The sequence below is a fragment of the Metopolophium dirhodum genome, chromosome 2 (genome assembly GCF_019925205.1).
Source record: "Metopolophium dirhodum isolate CAU chromosome 2, ASM1992520v1, whole genome shotgun sequence".
Classification (NCBI taxonomy): Eukaryota; Metazoa; Arthropoda; class Insecta; order Hemiptera; family Aphididae; genus Metopolophium; species Metopolophium dirhodum.
This window is the reverse complement of record NC_083561.1, coordinates 38,332,240-38,353,846: the sequence shown is the minus strand read 5'-3', so window position 1 is coordinate 38,353,846 and position 21,607 is coordinate 38,332,240. Positions and strand designations below refer to the sequence as shown.

The 21,607-nt window shown below is 28.3% G+C and overlaps 3 protein-coding genes across 6 annotated transcripts; 1 reads left to right on the top strand and 2 right to left on the bottom strand.

Annotated features, from left to right (window-relative positions):
- Nucleotides 1-1,647: 1,647 nt before the first annotated feature.
- On the bottom strand, nucleotides 1,648-12,725 carry LOC132937847 (GDP-mannose 4,6 dehydratase). Of its 2 annotated transcripts, none has more exons than XM_061004413.1 (7): nucleotides 12,182-12,725; nucleotides 11,879-12,121; nucleotides 11,629-11,821; nucleotides 11,281-11,513; nucleotides 10,672-10,887; nucleotides 2,875-2,943; nucleotides 1,648-2,773 (listed from the first exon to the last, which is right to left on the bottom strand). In XM_061004413.1, exons 1-7 carry the CDS (start codon nucleotides 12,248-12,250, stop codon nucleotides 2,711-2,713), a joined length of 1,086 nt encoding a protein of 361 aa, XP_060860396.1. In that variant the 5' UTR covers nucleotides 12,251-12,725; the 3' UTR covers nucleotides 1,648-2,710. The 2 variants fall into 2 exon arrangements, with proteins under 2 accessions (XP_060860396.1, XP_060860397.1); XM_061004414.1 differs by having other exon boundaries at nucleotides 12,187-12,725.
- A 173-nt stretch (nucleotides 12,726-12,898) lies between these two features.
- Nucleotides 12,899-18,475, top strand: LOC132937845 (uncharacterized). 2 transcript variants are annotated; one of them, XM_061004411.1, is made up of 8 exons: nucleotides 12,899-13,184; nucleotides 13,283-13,449; nucleotides 14,914-15,254; nucleotides 15,342-15,644; nucleotides 15,706-16,285; nucleotides 16,352-16,520; nucleotides 16,579-16,777; nucleotides 16,882-18,475. In XM_061004411.1, the coding sequence occupies exons 2-8, from the start codon at nucleotides 13,327-13,329 to the stop codon at nucleotides 17,057-17,059; spliced, it is 1,893 nt and encodes a 630-aa protein (XP_060860394.1). In that variant the 5' UTR covers nucleotides 12,899-13,184; nucleotides 13,283-13,326; the 3' UTR covers nucleotides 17,060-18,475. The 2 variants fall into 2 exon arrangements, with proteins under 2 accessions (XP_060860394.1, XP_060860395.1); XM_061004412.1 differs by having other exon boundaries at nucleotides 13,262-13,449.
- Nucleotides 18,476-18,598: 123 nt separating this feature from the next.
- On the bottom strand, nucleotides 18,599-21,173 carry LOC132937848 (ubiquitin-conjugating enzyme E2 G2). 2 transcript variants are annotated; one of them, XM_061004415.1, is made up of 5 exons: nucleotides 20,858-21,173; nucleotides 20,694-20,775; nucleotides 20,226-20,344; nucleotides 19,081-19,236; nucleotides 18,599-19,009 (listed from the first exon to the last, which is right to left on the bottom strand). In XM_061004415.1, the coding sequence occupies exons 1-5, from the start codon at nucleotides 20,898-20,900 to the stop codon at nucleotides 18,885-18,887; spliced, it is 525 nt and encodes a 174-aa protein (XP_060860398.1). In that variant the 5' UTR covers nucleotides 20,901-21,173; the 3' UTR covers nucleotides 18,599-18,884. The 2 variants fall into 2 exon arrangements, with proteins under 2 accessions (XP_060860398.1, XP_060860400.1); XM_061004417.1 differs by having other exon boundaries at nucleotides 19,081-19,221; nucleotides 20,858-21,154.
- Nucleotides 21,174-21,607: the final 434 nt, after the last annotated feature.

The following is a 21,607-nucleotide window of genomic DNA, read 5'->3' as shown; positions in this document are numbered from 1 at the left end:
ATTCAAATATTTGATATACATACGTAATCTTACGATTCACTTTGAAGTATTATATAACAATATTTTGTTCATGTAGGTATATTATAATATAATATATACGAACGCTTCGTTGTTGTCACTTATAAATTTTAATCAGCAAATAAGGTCAACGATGGAAACTAAACTATGCGATTTTTTTTTTTTTATTTAATTATCAATTGGACGTGCAAGGTTGTACAATATTTTACTTTTTAGTTTTCCGGTATTTTATCAGTCTCACGTTTTGTTTTTAATCCTACCGGTTTATGATACAATCGGATACTACAAACAACAACAAATAATTTAAAATAAAAATGTATACGAAATGTATTCATGTAAAAAAACTATTTTCTTCGATTTAATAAATTATAATTAGGGAAATCGAACAAATTCATATTAAGACGACGTGGTGAGATGGTGTGACCCGGAGATAATAGGTGTATTACACTAGTATACCTCTGGCAGCGCATAAAATACATAAACTGTAAAGGGGGACAAAAATCGGAGAAACACCCTTTCTGCTCTCCATAAAAGGACACCTGTGGCAACAGTCTGACCTTAATAGAGTTAGTAGCCACCAGGTAGATACCCCAAACTCCACAGAGTAAATATGAAACGTATAATATATTACTTGAGTTTTTGTTAAGTATTATTTTTTAATTAAAACATTTTATTGTAGTTGATCTTCTGTCATATTATATATTGTATTATACGAACATTTTAATGGTTTTATAATGAAAATTACGTTTTTTCGAAATTTCTGCCATACAACTTTTAAGAGATTCGAAAAAACTACCTGACTAAAGTACCATTTGTATTTGTTTTGCAGTTGGTCTATAATGTGAAACATTTGGACCACTAATAAAGCTTCAGTGTTTATGGAAATTAACTCTTATAACTCTTTTAGAATCTAGTAAAAAAAAATCATTTAAATTAATGAATCACACATTCACACATATTATACCCTTACATCTATTAAATCAAATACTATGGAAATTTATAAGTTGTAATTTTTGATCATATAATATTGTAATATGAAGATTAAATTTGTAAAATTTAAAATATACCTAGTTTTCATATTATAATGAATAATATGAATCATAATAGTGTATATGTAATGAATTTATTATAATTTATAATTATACAATTTATTGTTGCATTGTGATTTTGTGACTTTAATAAGTTCAATATTTCAAGTCATAATTTGCTTTATTTAAAAATTGCAAATGTTGACATAACAAAATAAAAAAAATATGTATTACTTCAAAAATCTGGCCAGATTTGTTTTAATATGTCCACCCGCATATTATACATTAAAAACACAATAACAACTTGTTTGAAATAATAATTATTATTTTTGTATTTTTGTAACACAATAAGTGCAAAAACATAAATCGAAAATAACAATAAACGTGAGTGTAACCTATATCATTATTCTGACAAGGATATAAAATATTATGTATCATGTTTATGCTGTTGTTTAATTAAACATGGTTATTAATTATTAGCTATCAATGTGTTATCAAATATAATAGCCCATAGGTATATTATATGTATATAATATTTATTGTATATATATACATATATATATATAATATATATATGCATTGTGTAATATAGACACAAACATGTTATGGAATGCACTATATTTTCTACATTTTTTTTTTACAGTAGATATTAATTTTCTTATAATATAATAAAATAAAATGGTAACTGAAAAAAACAAAAAAAAACATTAATTAAAAATAATAATAAAAGATAAAATATAAGTGATAAAAAAAAAATCTTTCTGATAATATATTATTATACGGCACATACTAGGTATATCTTTGGGTTCGTGCCACACATAATATTATAGTATAATTATATTATTATAATATAAAAACTACTGCAGTAGGTACTTAATTAATTATTAATTTTCAAGTACTTTAAACTAAAAATCGCAATAAATAGGTACTTATTGCCTATCTATATAAATACAAGACCATACCTAAAATACAGTCAATATTTACTGCTAAAAATTTTCTAATTTTTAAAAAAGTTCTGGAAAACTACCAGTTACTGGCTTGTATATCCATAAATTGATACTGGATTGTTTAAACTTTAAAATAATTATAAAATACAAAATTATCAAACCGTTGGCGTACAATTAAATACAAAATAAATGCACCAACCACCAACGCACAAAATGCAATAACTAGGCGTGTTTTTTTAGTTTTTTACAATCGACACACGTTTAGTATGTGTAAAAATTTATCTTAAAAAATAATAAAAATAAATAAATAAATATAATCAACAAAAGGCGGCGTAGAGTCAAACACCACAGGAAGTTAACACATAAAATCTGTTCACAATATTTATATAACTCGAGGTTTCGTAGGTATATGCTATACCCGTGTATTACACGCTGAAGGCCTCTGTATATAATAGAACGTGTGCCGCCCACCCTGGAGCATTCAAAGACAAACTCAGTCCAGACTATAAAAATTATATAATATATACGTACGAATAATTATCATGTGCAAAATAATAGACTGTTGTGGTTCCCAAAAAAAAATATATATACATATGATATATCCAATAATAATAAACCACCAATGAATCAAATACACACATTAAGTCAAGGGTTATAGACTATAGTCTATAAACAGTTTAACACAATATAAAATAGGTATTGCACGGGCGAGGAAGTTTAAGCCGACGGGTTTTTCTTCATGAGCGCCAAATCGGCTTCCATCATATCGTAGACCAGTTGCTGGAAAAATACAATCAATATTCGCATGACGCGAGTGTTAAAATACATTATTACATCGCCATATAAAAATGGATTTACGAAGTACGGTCGGCGTTTATTACCTCGAAATTCACTTTGGGGACCCATCCGAGTACAGTTTTGGCTTTGGTGGCGTCGCCCAACAGGAGTTCCTGAAATCGTATAAGTTTTTTTGTTTTTGATTTTTAAATAGTATTAGGCCAAAGGTTTTATCAAAATCGATAATATAAATATTATATTATAATATTATACGTTGTATAACGTGTGTTTGTATACGACGACGATTGCCTTTGTTATTTTATGCCCGGCGGATGTATTTTTTTTTATTTTTTTTAATAATATATATCTACAATGACAAGCGGGACCCCACATTGCAGAAATTGTAAACAAAGCTAATGTTCTTTTATATTGCCGGGGAATAATAAACAAGTATACATTATATTCATTTGTTGTGCTGTTGAAAAACCGAACGATTATGTTATTTGAATAAACACATGCCAAACACAAACATTCTACACTACCTATATATACGCCAGACAGACAATGAACGAGATGAACACCTTTGCAAACAATGCATTTTTTCTTGTTCAATTATATAAATTGAAACATGTAATATAAAAAAAATCTACTATACTGTAAAAAAAAAAATAATACAGAATATAATCGTGGATAATAACAGTATAGTTTCGTGCAGTTTTATCCAACTGCACCCCTACCCTCTCCTGTAAAGGTCGCTACCCTTCATATAAAATGCCATTAGTTATTCAAACAACTATTCATTGATATTATTTAATAAAATTGGTTAATATTAAAATTTGACATTTAAATTTGAAACGTCAAACGTTTCAAATCAAAATCTGTGCAGTGTTTTACCTAAGTAATTTAAATTAATTAGGTACGTAATTTTAAATACTTAAATAAAGATCTAACTAGACTTCAAAATGTCAAACTAATACTATTTACATAGATAGTGGAATAACAATTTTTCAACAAAAAAAAAAAATGGACATACCACGCTAATTCGGGTGGGTCAAAACATGATTTATGGTCTAAAATTAATTTAGCGCGGTACATCACACTCGCTTGTTATTTTTAAGTTATTTGTTTGTATTTACTATTAAGAGTTTCTACGATACTAACATTTAAAATGTTAACAATGTTTTCCAAGCAATCAATATTATCATAAATTTAAGTACCTACTACTATCGATTATTTATAATTATAATTAATGAAATAATAAATAAAATATTCTCAATAAATTAAAAGTTATTGGAATGTTAAAAGCTATATAAAATTACCTATCTACCTACATATTATATGAGAAATCAAATAATATTTGATTTAAAATTGAAATAAACTAAATTTCATAGTATAAGTAATTTTGTTATACATAAATACATAATCTCTCAGCATAAATCTTATCTGGGGTATTCGATGACATAATGTTTACGAAATTTTTGATATTGTATAATTAATAAAACTAAAAAAAATCAAACATTATAAACCATACACTTATTTATATATTTTATATATATATATATATGTAATATAGAGGGTTTTAACAAAAAACGCTCATTTATTACCTTAACAAGTATTAATGTTTTTGAATATATTTTATTTTTTTTTAAAATACAACAAAACAGTATGTTCAGTCTAATTTTGTTATCTTTCTTAAAAAGACAGTTTTTAACTTTTAAATTTTTTGAACGTCAACCACATTTTTAATTTAATTATCTTTCTGCACTGGCGCAATAAGAGGGGGTATGTGCTCTTATTACCTGTATTTACCAATTACCTCCAATAAACAATATATATAAGCACCGGTAAAATGCCAACAATATATAGTATAAGAAAACTTAAGCTATAAAAAAAGCGGGTAAGTGAATGTTGCACTGCTGTACAGTAGGTTACAAGTGGATCACTATGTAATGGATTGTATTAAATTTGAATTCAATTATATAATATCATTGTATACGAAAAACGATTCTGAGCGGAGACAGTTTTCTGTCTTCTGGATATTTTATATTGTTATTATTTATTATAGCCAGTAAGTTGAATTAATATTATAATATTATTATTTTTTATTCGTTGTTATGGTGATAAACGAAGCGTTAGAAATTAAAATCCCAATTTTATTGGTTTTTCGTAATTTGTTGGTAATTTTTCCCATGGCGTTAATGATATGATATCATTGAATTCAAATTTAATATAATTTATTGTACAGTGACCCACTTGTAATCTACTGTACAGCAGAGCGACATCCACTTACCCACTTTTTTTGTTATTGGGTATTTATTTTCATAATATAAGAAAATATATAAAGTTTGGATGTCGCTCCAGGGACTTTATATTTTAACGCCATTAGATTTTTATTTTTATTGCAAATCTCTTTGGAATCCAAACAATTTTTTCTGAAAATTTCTTTGTATAACATCGAATTAATTAAGTTATGAATATTAAGGTTTGTTTGAGCGGAGTTAAGTTTTTCATAAAGTGTTTGTCCATATTACTCTGCTTATATAAACTTTGAATGCATATAACTAATTAACTACCAGTTATAAATTCGATTAAATTATCAAATACACAAGTTAATCACAATAATATTGACAACGTTATTCCCATGCAATCCAAAAATCTTTGGGAAAAAATACAAAAGATTAGGTACATGAGTGAAGACACCCTATATAATTTGCGTGCAACGAATCAAAATCCGGACATTCAATTCACACCAAATAAGTAAAATGAGGCATTTCTTTCGATTCAAGACATAGGTTAAATATAATTGGTTTATCCTTTTTCTGAACGAAATTATAATAAAAAAAATATAATGATTACAACTATTAAAACAAATTATATGTACAATAAAGATACAATAGATATGCGGGTATAAGAGGGTCTTACTAATCCAGCAGCTTACAAAATCCTCGATCTTTTTAGATGTTTGTGGTGCTTGGAATAAAATCTGAAATATTTATCTCACTTATCACCTCGTTCATATCCAAGCCAATTTGAATACCAAAAATAATTATCAGGTGAAATTTCACAAACCGATATGCGTGTACAACTGTAACATGATGCAACCACTGAACGTTTTGCAAACAATTGTTAGAAATTGGAAATGGAAAAATGGCAATCGATGAATCCACAATGAATCACATTGCCGACAAACTTATGTAAAATCAAAGCAATCACAGATAAATTGATTCACAACGTTTTCCCGAATATCTCACAGAATTACAAAAATAATCAGTAGATCAGTACATGAGCTATATTAGCAGCCCAAAAAAATGATGACTCCTTCTTCTTCATGACGTTTACAATCCATTTAGGCCCATTGCCGCACCAACCACTTGCCTCCACCGGTCTCTTTTGCCAGTTCTTCCCCATTCTCTATTCCAAGTTCTTTCAGGTCCTTGACCACTCTATTCTTCCATCTTTGTCTAGGACGTCCTCTAGGCCTTTTTGTGTTTGGATTCCATTTTTTAACCTGTCCATTGTCCAATTGGCTCCTCCGATCACCACACGTGTCCGGCCCAGCTCAGTCTACTACTTTTGAATATTCCGTTGATATTCGCTTCTCCGTATAGGTCGTCTTAAATCTCCTGGTTTGTCCTTTTTTCGTACTCTGCTTCGCTGTTAATTTTTAGTCCATAGGTTCCCTTAAATATCTTTCGTTCGAAGGTGGCCAGTTTAAGTTCATCCGATTTTGTTGTGGACCACGCCCCACAAGCATACAAGACTACAGGTCTCACTAGCTGCTAAATTTTTGATTCTCAAAGTGGGCGGTGGATGAAATAAGTTTGAGAACCTATGCACTAGCACTTTGTAAAGAGTTATTTTTGTCTTCCGTGATAAAATTTTTGATTTAAATAGAGGTACCAATCCAAAATAACATCTTTTTGCCGCTGCTAATCTAAGGTTTATTTCCTCGTGGCTATTTGCACCCTTGTTGATGTCCACTCCTAGGTATTTGAAATTATCTACTCTTTCGAATTTATGGTCCCCAACATCCAAGTGTCCCACACTATGGTTATTCCTAGTTACGACCATGTATTTTGTCTTACTCTCGTTTATTGTTGACCCAATTTACTTTCCATTTTCCAGTAAATGTTGTGTAGTATCCTTTAGACGTGCTTCATTTTCTGCCATTATAACTAAATCGTCTGCATAGGCAGCCAGTATTAGTTGCTTGTCAATTCCAATTTTAACTCCACTCGCTGTTACTAGGGTTTCTATTACGACTGATTCCAATGCTATATTAAAAAGAGCTGGGGACAATGAAGTCAATGCCATAAATTTTAGCAATCAAAAAGAATTAACAGGTGAAACGACAATGTTGACAGAATTGAATAGTTCAATAACTCAGGGTAAAGATGTCAAATACCCAACAGGATTCTTGAATTCATTTGATTTTCCAGGGATATCACCGCACATTTAACATTGAAAATTAGCCTGCCTAACATTCTTCTACGAAACATCAATCTACCACGACTTTGCAACGGACAACGGTATCAGGCTTTCAATGAAATAGATTATTAACATTATTAATATTATTGATGCTAGAATATCAAATGAAAATTTCAAAAGAAATAGAAAATATGGATTATTGCCATACATCCCAATGATTCAGATAGACATGCCATTTGAATTCAAATGATAGCAGTTTCTGGTGTGAATCACATTTTTAATGACCATAAATAAAGCACAGGGACAATCTCATACAAGTGTGTGGACTCAATTTGGAAATCCATGCTTCTCACATGATCAGCTATATGTGACATGCTAACTCGTCGGAAAACCTTCTGATTTATTTGTGTACGCATCAGATGAGAAACCATATGTAGTGTATTTAAAAGTACTCCAATAAATAGAATTAAAACAAAACATTACATTTCTAGAATTTTTTCGAACAAAAATTAACAAAAAAACACAAGATAACTATCAAAAACATATTAAATATTGTTACGAGTTTCCTTTAAATTAAATATTTAATTTTAACTAAGTACATTAATTGAAATCTGACTTAAATGGCGTTCATTTCATTTATTTAATATAATAAATGTACACTCAAATCCAGCAACAGTGAAGCATTGCTGGGTCAGCTAATAATACATAAATATTATAGTATGGTAGTAGGCATATGGTTTAATATAATATAATAGTCCAATAAATTCTTAATTGATACAAGTAGTCGGGATAATATATTACTAACATTAGTAATTATTAGTAAGACTACTCCCATACCAAGGATATAAAAGATATATTATAATTTTTACTATTATATTTTAAAATACACATTGACAGTACCTACATTATTTAACATACATAATACTTGTTTACTTAATAAGTGTAACTAATATTTAATAAGCTATATAATTGTGAATATCAAAAAAAAATAGTTCTAGAGTATTCAACAACCTTCCAGACACATGCATAATACTATTGTTATCGCATTTCATCCCTGTACACAAACTTCTAAATTAAATCTATTTAGAACTTGTTACTTTTCTTTGCAAAAAACAGACAAACATTAAAGTTATTTTAAAGAAAACTATTGTTGACTTAAGTTTTTTGTTTGAATTACTATACAATCAAATTGATTGCTTTGAACTTTTAAAGAAAGTTTGTTTTAAAATCTGTTATTTTGACACCACTAAAAGAAACTGATCCTTGTTTCATGAGTGAGATGAGAGAATCAAATATTTTATTTAGTTTTTATAATATAATCAATGCATTTATAAATGTACATAATATAGCAGAGGCGCCCGCAAAGAGTGGCCAGTGGGTGCTCATTGTGCACATGGGATTCATGTTCATTGGATTCGACTTTATTCTATTAAATTACGGTGTTCATAAAAGCCCACATTAGTGAATTACTTACTGCACAAATAATATTTTATCTATGAATTAGGCTATTATTATTACTTATATTTAGATGTCTGTACAAAATATACAGGAATTAACACGATCGATAATCGAGAATATTCAATAACACCCTCCTCCCCGATACATTTTAACAGTAAAACTAAGCAACGAAGCCTTTAAATTCTAAAGACAATTACTACTCCAAATTTTGTTATTTTATTATCAATTATAGCAAGGTATTCAACCAAATTTGAATTTATATCTACAATTCTTCAGGGTGTGAATATCGATTTACAAGAAGTCACAAAACGCATGCAAGAGCTTTTACATATTGTAAAAAATTATAAATGTAACAGTGAGTATCAATTTAACTTAATATTCAAAAAAGCAGAAAAAAATGCAATTAAATTTGGTCTAGAGTTACAAATACCACGGAGAGCTATCAGACAAACACAACAAAGATAATTATCCAAGTAATAATATTAATGACTTTTTTAGACAATCTTTATTTATTCCCTACTTAGATTCCATAATAATGTCAATTAGTGATAGATTCTCTGATAACAATTTAAAATCATTTTCATTATTTAATTTACACCAAAAAAAAATAATAAAAATGAATATTGAAGATTTCAGTGAAGTAGTTAAATCTAACAATAACTTATATGGACCTCTTCTTGATAATTTTGAAGAAGAAGCAATAACTTGGTATTAAATATGGCTAAGAAAATCATATGATCCAAATACACAAAACATGGGTAATTCGCATTCATAAAAATAAATTTGACGATTCAATAATTTTTGAAAAATAAAAAACCGATGTTATAAATTATTTTGGACTAAATATCAGATATTTATCATTACTATTTGATTCATAATTCATACAATATTATTAATAATACATATGTTTAAAATTGTATTATAATTTATAGTATTATACATTTTTTTTGCATTACATTTGGAGTTATGTCAATTACATGGATATAATAATGTAAATATGCGACTATGTAAATATATAACATGCATTTAATTTGGCACCCACTTAGCTGATTTTTTGCAGGTGCCCCTGGATATATAACTATCATAAAAAATAGTATGAGGCATATGAAATACCAAAATAAATAAATAGGTACCAACCTACCTATTAAAGTAAATTATGAGATTGATACTACATTACAATAAAACCATTAAATCATCATTTTTATAAAAACCAAATATAATCAAATCTCTATCAATCCACCCCATCATCATAGTTGTATTAAATTGAGACCATAATATCAGCTATGATATACAAATATATTTTTTTTTTTCTTAGTTAACCCGCGACAACTTAGGCCATTGGGTGGTTTTAAACTGTGGGAGAGGGAGCTGTAGGTGTAAACACGTGTGTGTAGTTTTGGCAGATTTTTTAGTGGGCATCCGTGGGTATATGCCATGCCCGAGTGGCACTTCTCTCCTGACACCGTGACTTACCCAAAGAAAAATGCCACCCGTGAACTGAGGTTTGAACCGGCGCCGGTGTGCGTCACAACCGACGCCTTAATCTGATCAGCCACTCTGTCCCCCACAAATATATTATTAAAAATTATTATTACTTTTTATGATCAAAAGTATACATTTCTAAACAGTACATTTTAAGTCAGTATCACTTTTGTCAGTTATATGTGAACATTTTAAATTTTATGTAGTAAAAAATATTTATACAAATGTTTTGGCCTCATATCTCTTTACTATAGTTAGTATAACTTTCATTAATTTTAAACTTATTCTATAATTGAAGAATTCCAAGAAATAAGTTTAAAAATATAATAATAATAATAAATAAGTGATCAAAACTACTGATATATAATAGGTTCCATGTTTGACTTCTACTGATGTATGATGCAAGATCATTTTATGGTAATTCCTGATGATACTAATTAATTTTAAGCCTTTTTAATCCCTTATTTAAATTAAATGTAATTTATGATATGTCATACTAAAATAAGATAAAAATATTAAAATAGTCTACTTACAACTTCGGTCGGACGAAAATATTTAGCATTCACTTTCACACGTATGACATTGGTAGATTCTTCTTTTCCCACTTCGTTCAACCCTGTTCCTTCCCAAATAATTGTTTTACCAATGTGCTTGAATGATTTTTCTACAAACTCTCTAATACTGTGCATTTCACCAGTAGCAATCACAAAATCTTGAGGTACATTCTGTTGTAACATTAACCACATTGCCTTAAAAATAAAAATTAATTTATCAGATATTAGTTACCTTTTTTACACTATGAAAATATAAAATTAATTTTTAAAACAACTAATATGTAAAACACATTTTTTGAATCTACACCTAGTGGCTGTAGACCGCTGATGACAATACTCTGTTCCAAATAAGTTGACCCACTTCCACGCATGTATACTGAGCTATTGGAACAGTTGAACCCCCTCGAGCAATGCCAGGCACTCTGTGATTGGTCACCGGTGGTCGGCAACTGACGTAACTCCTCGTTTTCAACGGCTGCTGCCATGTATATGGAAAAGGCTGCACGCCGCCAACCAGTATTCATTGTATGAGTAGGTCAACTTCTTTGAAATAGAGTGTAGTTTCATTAAAAAAGATAAATATCTTACTTCAACATAATCTTTGGCATGACCCCAGTCACGTTTAGAGTCTAAGTTTCCTAGTTGTATACAATCCAATGAACCAAGTGCTATTTTTGCTACCGATCTGGTAATTTTTCTAGTAACAAAGTTTTCCCCTCTCCTTGGACTCTCATGGTTGAACAGAATTCCATTGCAAGCATACATATTATATGCTTCTCGATAGTTTGTCACAATCCAATAAGCATATAATTTGGCACATGCTAAACATTTTAAATACAATTAACTATAGTTAAAAACCAGAAATCAAATTTTGCAAGTAAATAAACCCAAATATAATTTTAGTATGAAAACATTGCCATTAATATAAAATAATACCATAAGGAGATCTAGGGTAAAATGGAGTAGTTTCTTTTTGAGGTATTTCAACAACTTTTCCATACAACTCTGATGTAGAAGCTTGATAAAAACGTACACTGTTTTCTAGTTGACATGCTCTAATGGCGTCTAGTAACCTGAGAGTTCCAACTCCATCTACTTCAGCTGTATATTCACTTAGTTCAAATGAAACCTAAGACAAAATTATTTATGCAATGAAAATCACAAGATAATTCTTAAAACAGCCTACCTTAACATGACTTTGAGCTGCTAAATTATACACTTCAGTAGGTTTCACTATTCCTATAATTCTCACTAGACAACTACTGTCGGTCATGTCACCATAATGAAGTTTCATTTTACCTTCCATATGTGATTTAGGATCTAAGTAGAGATGTTCAATGCGACCCGTGTTGAATGTGCTCGAACGCCGAATAATACCATGAACTTCATATCCTTTATCTAGCAACAACTCAGCTAGGTATGATCCATCCTACAATTAAATTTATAATTTAATATGAACATTAGATGTAGGTATGTTTAATTAATGTACCTGACCAGTGATTCCTGTGATTAATGCTACTTTTCTACAACTATTTAAACCATTGTTAAGGCCTTCCATATCAACTAAATATTGTCAAGCTTAAATTCAACTTAAACAAACCAATAAGTACACTAATTTCTTTAAGCTAATTTAAAATAGGAAAATATCTTTTTTTTTTTAAATTATTGTTAATCAAGGAACGTTTCAATTTGTCTGAATACTCTCTACCATAGTAATTTAAAATGGATAAAAACTCTCAACTACAGTTAGTAATTTATAACCCAGACATCCTGTAATAGGTTAATTTAATGTAAGTTTGCGGCAATTAAAATAATTTATGATTGGTACACGTTGTTTAAATTGTATAGTCGATTAACATGTTATTTAGTATCATATTTAGTAACAGATAGCAAAATACAAACAAATAACAATAAATAATAATAATTAATAGTTAATACAGAATTAAATATTAATATTATAAATTATTATTCTTATTAAATATTAGGAAATGTACTGATGTCGTGAATAATTGTGATTTGTGATCGCGATGATTATTTATAATATGGATACTATCATGATTCATGACGAATGCCGAATACAACTACAGAGATCGTCGTTTCATCATTTTTTTTATAGTCATCATGAGGATACTTATCTATATCTAAAGATACATAATTTACAAAGGACACTGATAAGGCCGCTGGAAATAAAAATTTTGAAAAATGAGAACCACTGTTCAGTTCAGTTGTGTTGTTTAACTACAACTCCAAAGTCCCGTGTTATTTTGATAAGCTTTTATTTCGGAATAAATAATAATAGAAAATATTTCCTTTCTTCGAGTCTTGAAATTTAGCTTTTAATCACAATACTTTTAAATATTTAAATTGCAGTTGTGTTTAAATAGTAGTCGAAATTCAGAACACTGTGAAACTCTTCGCTGCCTTATTCAATATTAGCGTGCTAGAGAAATCGGTACCAATATGTGGACAACAGTTTGGCTCCACCGCCAAATGTAATTATTAAACGTTATTGATTAATTGTTTGCAAACAATAATCGATCCATTTATCAAGTTGAACCTACTCTTTAAGATGCGTCTTGTCTTTCGTTAGGTTGTTAGCGGCATGACTGATTTCCTGCTGAATTTTAATATGGGATGGATTCGCCAACATCTGATGTGCTCTTGCTCAGTGAAGACGACAGCGGTCTTTTGGTCAACGGTTCGTTTTCAAACAGTTCCGCCAGTAGTAGTTCTAACAAGCATTCACCACAATTCAAAGTAAGTTTTTACATGCCTATTTATAATATAGTCATTAAGTAATGTTGTGTAGATACACTTATTCATTGTATACAACTATTAACGTTTCGTTTCATTACTTGTCAACCACCGTAAGTGAAATTGTTCTTTTTTCTTTTGTAAAATATTATCATCAAATTAAATTTGTTACTTTCATTATAATAGTTAGTGTAATTTATATTATGTTCAATATTGTTTAAACTATTATTTACATTAACACAAAACACTTCAAATTATTTTGAAACATATAATCATTATGATAATTTTAGTATTTTACTACAGTAGTTATATAATTAAGGGATACACAAACAAAGATATAAATATAACCCTTAATATAACCATCTTGGTATTAAAGCAACAGCTAACATTTAAATGATTAAATATAAATTAATCTTTGGTGATTTGATAACATGTATCTAAGATATGACCTATAAATAAATTTAAGTGATTTCTATAGAGATTTCTATATTATTTTTGCACAACAACTTATAACAAATTTAATTCAAAAATTGATTAAAACTATATCTGCTAGATGATATTCATTGACATTAATATGTTTTGATATTTGTATTTTGTATCATATATCACCTACTTCATATTTTTACGTAGTTTTATTACATTATTTAAAATTCTACTAAGTTTGCTGTTTTCTTACCATATTTTGCATGATCATCAATCCTATAAGTTATGATTCTAGTATATTTTCTCAATATCCCTTAATATATAGTAAATACTTTGAATAATATCCAAAATTAATATTAGTATATTTATTATTAGTAATAATAACAATATACCTATTATTGGTAATGTACAAATCTGTCAAGAAGTTCCATCACTGGATGGATTCTTCTTTCAAGCCTCCAACCCATCAACTCCCACAGCGCTTGTACTTATTGTAAAAAAAACAATTTACAGTTTGTATAATTAAATTAATAATGTAAAAAAAAAAAAATTATTGTTAATGTATAATATTATTAAACTTGAAGTTTTTGTTATTAGTAATTAGACTTTTAGTGATTTTTAAATATTGTGATTGATAAAATATAGGTATGTAACAATTTTGTGTTCAAAAAATACTATGCATTATTTATTTTAAATAATTTCTAATTTTTAAGTTGACTTATTATTTGCTTTTATGGAATTATTGTACATATTCTAACTATAGCAGGTATTATATATGATTAAATTATTAATTAATCTTTTTTAAATCATCAACAGTAGAAAATATTTGAATGAATTTCACAACTTTTAAATAAATGTGTACCTATAATTAATTGGTAACATTAAGGTTAGTTTATACTGTTTATATTTTTTTTAACTACAAACAGAATTTTAGTATTTTCAATGGAATTATCAAATATCTAAATATTTATGTTCAATATTTAGTGTACAATTACTTATATTATTTTTACTATCTTGAATTTGATTTTTTTTTTAAATTTATAGTTTAAAGAATGTGATGATGAATTATCATTAAGTCAAGAGGATTCTCTAATCGACGATTCTGATACATCATACACACAACAGTTCAACACATTGAAGAAATGTCCTATTGTTCAAAAATCAGAGAATCCAATTCAGCCTCCTGTTGAGTTTCAAGACTCTCCGTGCAATTCTTTTAATGTTTACTCTCCTCCGTTTGAATTTAAAGACAATCAATGTAGGCACATCTGTTCTCCTGTCTACACTAATGAATGTATGATTCGTGTTGAACAATATGCTGATGGTTTTATAAAGTCGTTGATTAATGACTCTCTGAAACACTTAGATCCATTGCATGATACTAGGTAATAATAAGTATATGTGTGTCGTAAATTACATGCATAATGCATAATATTATTTGAGATAATAATTTATATTTTTTTATGTTTTAGGCACTTTAAACAACAAAAACTGTATCATAATTTAGGCATTTATTGGAAGACTAATTATCGCTTACCAAATGGATCAAACAATTCTTTGTTATCAACTATTTCATCATCTCATAACTCCTTATTTAATGTAGTTTCTTCTGATGATTCTAATTTTATATCTTCTGCGGTTTCACATGATGCTCTTAATAGTGATACGTATACATTACCAATCGATAGTTCCCCGTTTAATGTCGCTTTTCGACGACCGTTGAGAAAAAAGAGAAAATTTCGTGATCAGTGCCATTCCGTACCACTTAGTAAAAAGTAAGCATTACAATGCTAACATTTTATATTATTTTATTTTAATAATTGTTTTCTAACTCAGACCAGGGGAAAAATGTATCAATGTTCAAGAGCCCATACACATGACTGTAAAAGATGTACGAACAATTCTTCACAATATTTATAGCAATACAGGTGAGTGTAGCAAACCTGAAGTTGCAAATGTATCAAAATGCAATGATGTTCAAAATGATCACAACAAAGAAAACTGTGTTAGCAAAGTATCATCATCTAAATGCAAAATCAGAAAAAAATCATTTATGGTGAATATCAAACATAAGAAAGCCAAGGAGAGTAGTACTCCAGAAGATATTGGTGGTCATAGTTCTAGTCATTCAACGAGAAAAATTTTTTGTTCTTCTCCATTTATTTCATCAACAAAATCCAACTTTTCTTTTAGTTTAAAGCAAACTTTTTGTAATATTTTTCGATCACGTAAAAGTACATCAACAGACTTGGATCCTGGATTGAACCCAACAGACACTGTTGTTCTTGTAGATGTAACTAAAGAGACAACATTTGAAAAGCGTGCACTTCCACCAGTGCCTGATGATGGGCCCAGAGATACATACGAACGTGAGACCAGTATGGATTTTGCCACTAGCATTGAAAAAGTGAAAGACGTAAGATTTTCTAAAATTATAATATAAATCATGAATTGTATTTTATGTATATTGAAATAATTTTAGTATGGATGGTATTGGGGTCCAACATCAGGAGAAGCTGCTGAAAAAATACTGTCAAATGAACCCGATGGATCGTTTATTGTACGTGACAGTAGTGATGATCATTATATATTTTCTTTGACATTTAAGTTGAATGGTTTTGTTCGACATGTCAGAATCGAGCACGATCAAGGTAAAAATAAAAATAAAATCAAAAATAAAACAATTTTCACATTTAATTTTTGATTTAGGAAATTTTAGTTTTGGTAGCTGTACAAAATTTAAAAGTCACACTATTGTTGAATTTGTTGAAAATGCCGTAGAACATTCTCGTAGCGGGAGGTATCTGTTCTTTTTGCATAGACGTCCAATTCTTGGACCAATGAGAGTACAGTTACTTCATCCTGTCTCTCGATTCAAACAAGTCCAAAGCTTACAACACATGGCCAGGTAAATTATTAATTAATGTTATTCGAGCAATACATAAACAAAAAATATAAGTTTACTTTGTATAAGGAGTTATTAATGTTAAAAAAATATTTTTATGTCATCAGGTTTGTCATTTTGAAGACAGTGCGTCGAGATTTGATCCACAAATTGCCATTACCCAGACGACTGATTGATTATTTAAATACGCCACATTATTATTGTGAACAACTGGGCAGCTCTGATAGTAGCCAATCAACGACTCCTACTCCAGCTGTACATCTAATATCATTTACACCACCTTAAATTTACTGATTCCTCATTAGAAATTTATGTTATTAATAAATAAATATTTTCTTCAAATACATTAACTTTTAGCAAGACATATTTAAAAATTAAACTATTAAAACAATCATAACTATGTGTATTCATATTATTTCATATACAGTAACTGTTGTTAAGTAATTTGACAATTCAACTATTTAGAGTTACAAATTATTATATAATTATGTCATGAAACAATATATAATAACTACATTTTTATTATACAAATAAAATAACTATTATTATATAATATTTAATAATGTGAAAGCATAATTAAGAGCTTAAATTAATGTTCAACCGTGATTTATTTATTTTTTAATCTGGAATTCTTTACACCAGATTAGTTTGATCCTGTTATAGAGACTTTTAGTTGAGTTTATAATGTATGATTATTTATTTTTATACTTAGGGCCACTAACATTGTATTGATTTTGTAATGATATCCTGTACTTAATGTAGTATTAACTTTGTCATTTATTTACTAGTTAATCAATTTAATTTGAAGATTAAACATTTAAATTGAATAATTACTATCTAAAATGATGAGGAAAAATTGTATATTGTTAAAAAATATAAAAATGTGTATCAATTATTGTATTCACTCATTATATATTTAGCAATAAAAATAGTTAAGTCATTGAACAATATAACATTTATATCTTTCTTTAACTGTAATTGTATTGATAAATGTTTGTGTACACATCATACTCAGAATAAATGATTCAATACATTGTGTGAAAAAACAATTATAACATACAAAAGTTGATGCATTGTAAAAATCTTGGTTTATTTAATTATAACTTTTATTTGTTGACAGTGGATGAATTAATATTAAATTTTAACAAACATTTAAAAAACCAAAATGAGAATAAAAATAGTTAACAGTTTATAACATTTTAATTTTAATTCACATATAATATTTAATAATTTTTAATGAGTTTGTTTATTCTTAACTAGTTCTTACAAAATCATTAAAATACTATGATACATGCATCGCTTTCAGTACAAAAACAAAACTGAAAAGTTTATTTCAAATACCATAAAAATTATAACTATTTCTTCACATTTTAAATGATATTTTTAATATTTAAGAATAAATGTAAAACAGAAAACAATTAATATTATCATTTCTATTATCTATTTAGTGTTGTATTTTTTTATTATTTTTTTTTTTTTTGTTACCTATTTTTAAGTAACTAATTGTGATTTTAGAGTTAACTCTATTTTAATAATTAATGTATAAATGTTTGACTACGTAAATCTTTTTTAGCTCAGCATTAAGCATAAGTCAAAGACTCATTGTGTGAAATACACGACTTGTAGATAATATTATATATAATATTGAATTTTGTTTGATGATTTTAATAAAATAAGAAAAATAAAAACTAAATATGTATTAGCCAGTTAAATTATTTGTTTGTTTTTTTTTATTTTGTTACAAACAAAATTTTTACTTGTAGAAACTGTGACAAGGTAAAGGATATAAGAAGTCTAGAGGATTTGTAACAAAACAATAACCCATTTCATAAACTACAAATGCTTTTATTTATTCTGTTGCCACCCTACGTAAACATTCAAAGACTGAACCAAATTTAAAATAAAAATCCAGTATTAATTAACACATAAATATGTATAAAATATAAAATACATAACTTATATTTCAAAATTTAACTTAATAGTGTATGTACATGTTTTTTTTTTTTTATTAGCTTTTAGTAATATAGTATGACAGATACATGTGGTTATTCAAATATCATTGCTCTTTGCTAGCCAAATATTTCGATTAAATTATTTTACCTACCTGAACTTATTTACTTGTTGGTATCCCTAAAGTTTTCCTGACCAATGTTTCAGCTACTTTATTAAATCCTTCACGATCTTCGCGCCACATTTTAGCGGCATCAACATTTGCGCCACTCTCGTCATTTGGCTCTGAACAAGAAAAATTTAAATTAATACTTAATTAAATAACAGTTGAATACTAACAATTTATTCGTAATTACCGGCAAGCATACTAATAACAGACAAAAGAATTTTTTCAACACTCTGTACAGGGCTCCATCTTTCATTACTGGATTCGTAACCCATAGGGTCATCCCCAGGTGCATGGAGAATTGAAATACATACACGCCCATCTGAATAAACTGAAAATTTAAAATCTACATGGTATTACTATTACAAAGTAATAATTATAATTTTATTAGTAGTATCCTATTAACAGATTACAATGTAAAGAGCTAATCTATTTGTAAGCATTATTCTTTTTGAAAATATTTGAGTTTTTACATTCATTAATTTTTTTATCTAGTTAACTGGCTGGTATTATTTAATAAAAAGTTATGGCATATTTAAGTATTTGTAGAATGAAGCATTAAGGAGAGCAATAAAGAATAAAGACTGTTAAAACACTTGAATAAAATAATTATTAATAATTCTAACATACAGAAAACAATTAATAAAAACTTCAATTAATATTATACTGGCATTAATCATCTCAACCATGGTACTTTTTTTTTATTTGGAAGAATTACAAGCAATTTTATTTCTGCACTGTCGTATTTCGAACCGGAATTTAAAAACTTAAATTTCTAATAGTATTATTGTTTTTTTTTTTATTTATAGTTGTTTATTTCTTCGAAAAAATAATGGGCCCCACTGAACAGGTTCTACTTTATTTTACAAATCAAAAATATATCCTTCAAATTGTTATAAAAATATCATTATTGCAACAGGTAGGTACCAAAACATAATAAAAAAGTAGTAGAGCTTGTTAAATAATATGTATTATTATGTAAACATGATTGAGTAAGCTGTATAATATTATGTAATAATAATATGATTTCAATAACAGGCACAATATATAATATATTATAGACTACAACTACGAAGATAAGTAATTTCAATAACATATTACATAACAGTACCCGGAATATAAATTATATTTTTAAAAGATGAATTAAAATTGAACAAAACAATGTTTACATGAACTACCCATAAATTGTTTTTATTTCTGAACAAAATATTATGAATAATATACTAGACTAGTACCGACTATATTTAAAAATATTCACTGAAATGTTTTAAAATGGATCACAATTTTGTAATGGACCAATATTAACAATTATCATACACCACAAATTGTACTCACTGTTAGGATGAAACATATCACAAGTAAAACTCATTTTTGGTGGACTCAATGGGTAATCAGATGGAAATATAAGTTTTGCTGGAAAAACACCACCTTCAAAACATGTCCCTTCTGGTCCTCTACTCATAAAAAAAAATAGTATTTATCTTAGATCATATACTATGGATGGAGCCACAGCGTATGATTTTGTTGCCGATATAGCAACGAGTCACCAAATTGGGTGATCGATGTGCACAAGCGCAATGCAACTCTCCTCGCATAATTATTCATAGGTACAATAGGTATCTGTGGATAAATATGTGAGAAGTCATGTTACGCATGCGCTAATCAACCACCTAATTCGCTGATATCAGCAACATTTTTTTGTATTGATTTAATACGGTGTGGCTCCATCCATAGTATATGATCTAAGGTATTTATACATTGCGAATGTACTGTTTAATACACTATGACATTATTATAACTTACGTGATTAAAGCTTCCCACTCAAAGTAATTTTCTTCAGTGGTTGGCCCGGCAATGATTCCTTCCGGAGGATTTAATGTCAGCTCTACAGAATAAATCATATTACAAGTTTTGATTGAAATTTGTGTAATCTATATTTTTATTACACAAATAAAGTATTTACATACGTTTGTATTCAGCCATAAGTCGTCTTAGAGCAGACCCAGCCATTGCAAACAATTTGATAAACTGTAATTGGATGTATAAAATAGAAACGTCTTAATAATCAGAAAACAAATACAGAAGAATTGGGTAGCAATGAAGTGAATGGGTATAAATGTAAAATAATAAATAATTTTATAACACAGTATTATTTGCCACTTGGGCCAATTTTGATAACAGTAAAATTGATAGTGCGTATTGATGGTTAAATGTTGATGATATAACCAATATAACCTTAGAACGAGTCATATAATCATATTATTTTCAGTGATAGTTCTTTAGAGGAGTTCACGGGAGTTCAACAACTTTGCTACTCGTCGTGTCGTGTTCATGTCGTTTAGTGTAAAATACTCTTTGATTGGCTTACCAAAATATGAGTTTTAAATATTGTTTACGTCACGAAGTATACGTCAACCAACACAATTATACATCGATACCATGACTACCATGAAATCAAATATTTACGTTGCGATTACGTTCAGGTTAGACTGGTAATCGGTAAAAAAGACCAACGAAAAAAACAGAACAGAAAAAAAGAACTATTTTAAAAATTTTAAATATGCCTGTTGGCTATTAATTAATTATCACTGAAAACCAGAAATCCAAATCAAATTATTATTACCAAAAGGCACGTGAAAACACGACGCCGACGAGCCATTTACCGCTTTAACGTGTTCTCTTTGACAGAGCATTTAATCCATAGAACAATCCGGTGG

Excerpts from the sequence above, each read along its gene's own strand:
- LOC132937847 (XM_061004413.1), bottom strand. The coding sequence starts at position 12,250 with ATGGAAGGCCTTAACAATGGTTTAAATAGTTGTAGAAAAGTAGCATTA. Across the intron at positions 2,944-10,671 it reads ATTTTCGTCCGACCGAAGTT|GAACTCCTGTTGGGCGACGC; the intron begins GTAAGTAGACTA and ends ATACGATTTCAG. Across the intron at positions 2,774-2,874 it reads TCCCCAAAGTGAATTTCGAG|CAACTGGTCTACGATATGAT; the intron begins GTAATAAACGCC and ends GTATTTTTCCAG.
- LOC132937845 (XM_061004411.1), top strand. The coding sequence starts at position 13,327 with ATGGATTCGCCAACATCTGATGTGCTCTTGCTCAGTGAAGACGACAGC. Across the intron at positions 13,450-14,913 it reads AGCATTCACCACAATTCAAA|TTTAAAGAATGTGATGATGA; the intron begins GTAAGTTTTTAC and ends TTAAATTTATAG. Across the intron at positions 16,286-16,351 it reads GCATTGAAAAAGTGAAAGAC|TATGGATGGTATTGGGGTCC; the intron begins GTAAGATTTTCT and ends AAATAATTTTAG.
- LOC132937848 (XM_061004415.1), bottom strand. The coding sequence starts at position 20,900 with ATGGCTGGGTCTGCTCTAAGACGACTTATGGCTGAATACAAAC. Across the intron at positions 19,237-20,225 it reads TGATATGTTTCATCCTAACA|ATTTTAAATTTTCAGTTTAT; the intron begins GTGAGTACAATT and ends AATACCATGTAG. Across the intron at positions 19,010-19,080 it reads TGTTATTAGTATGCTTGCCG|AGCCAAATGACGAGAGTGGC; the intron begins GTAATTACGAAT and ends TTTCTTGTTCAG.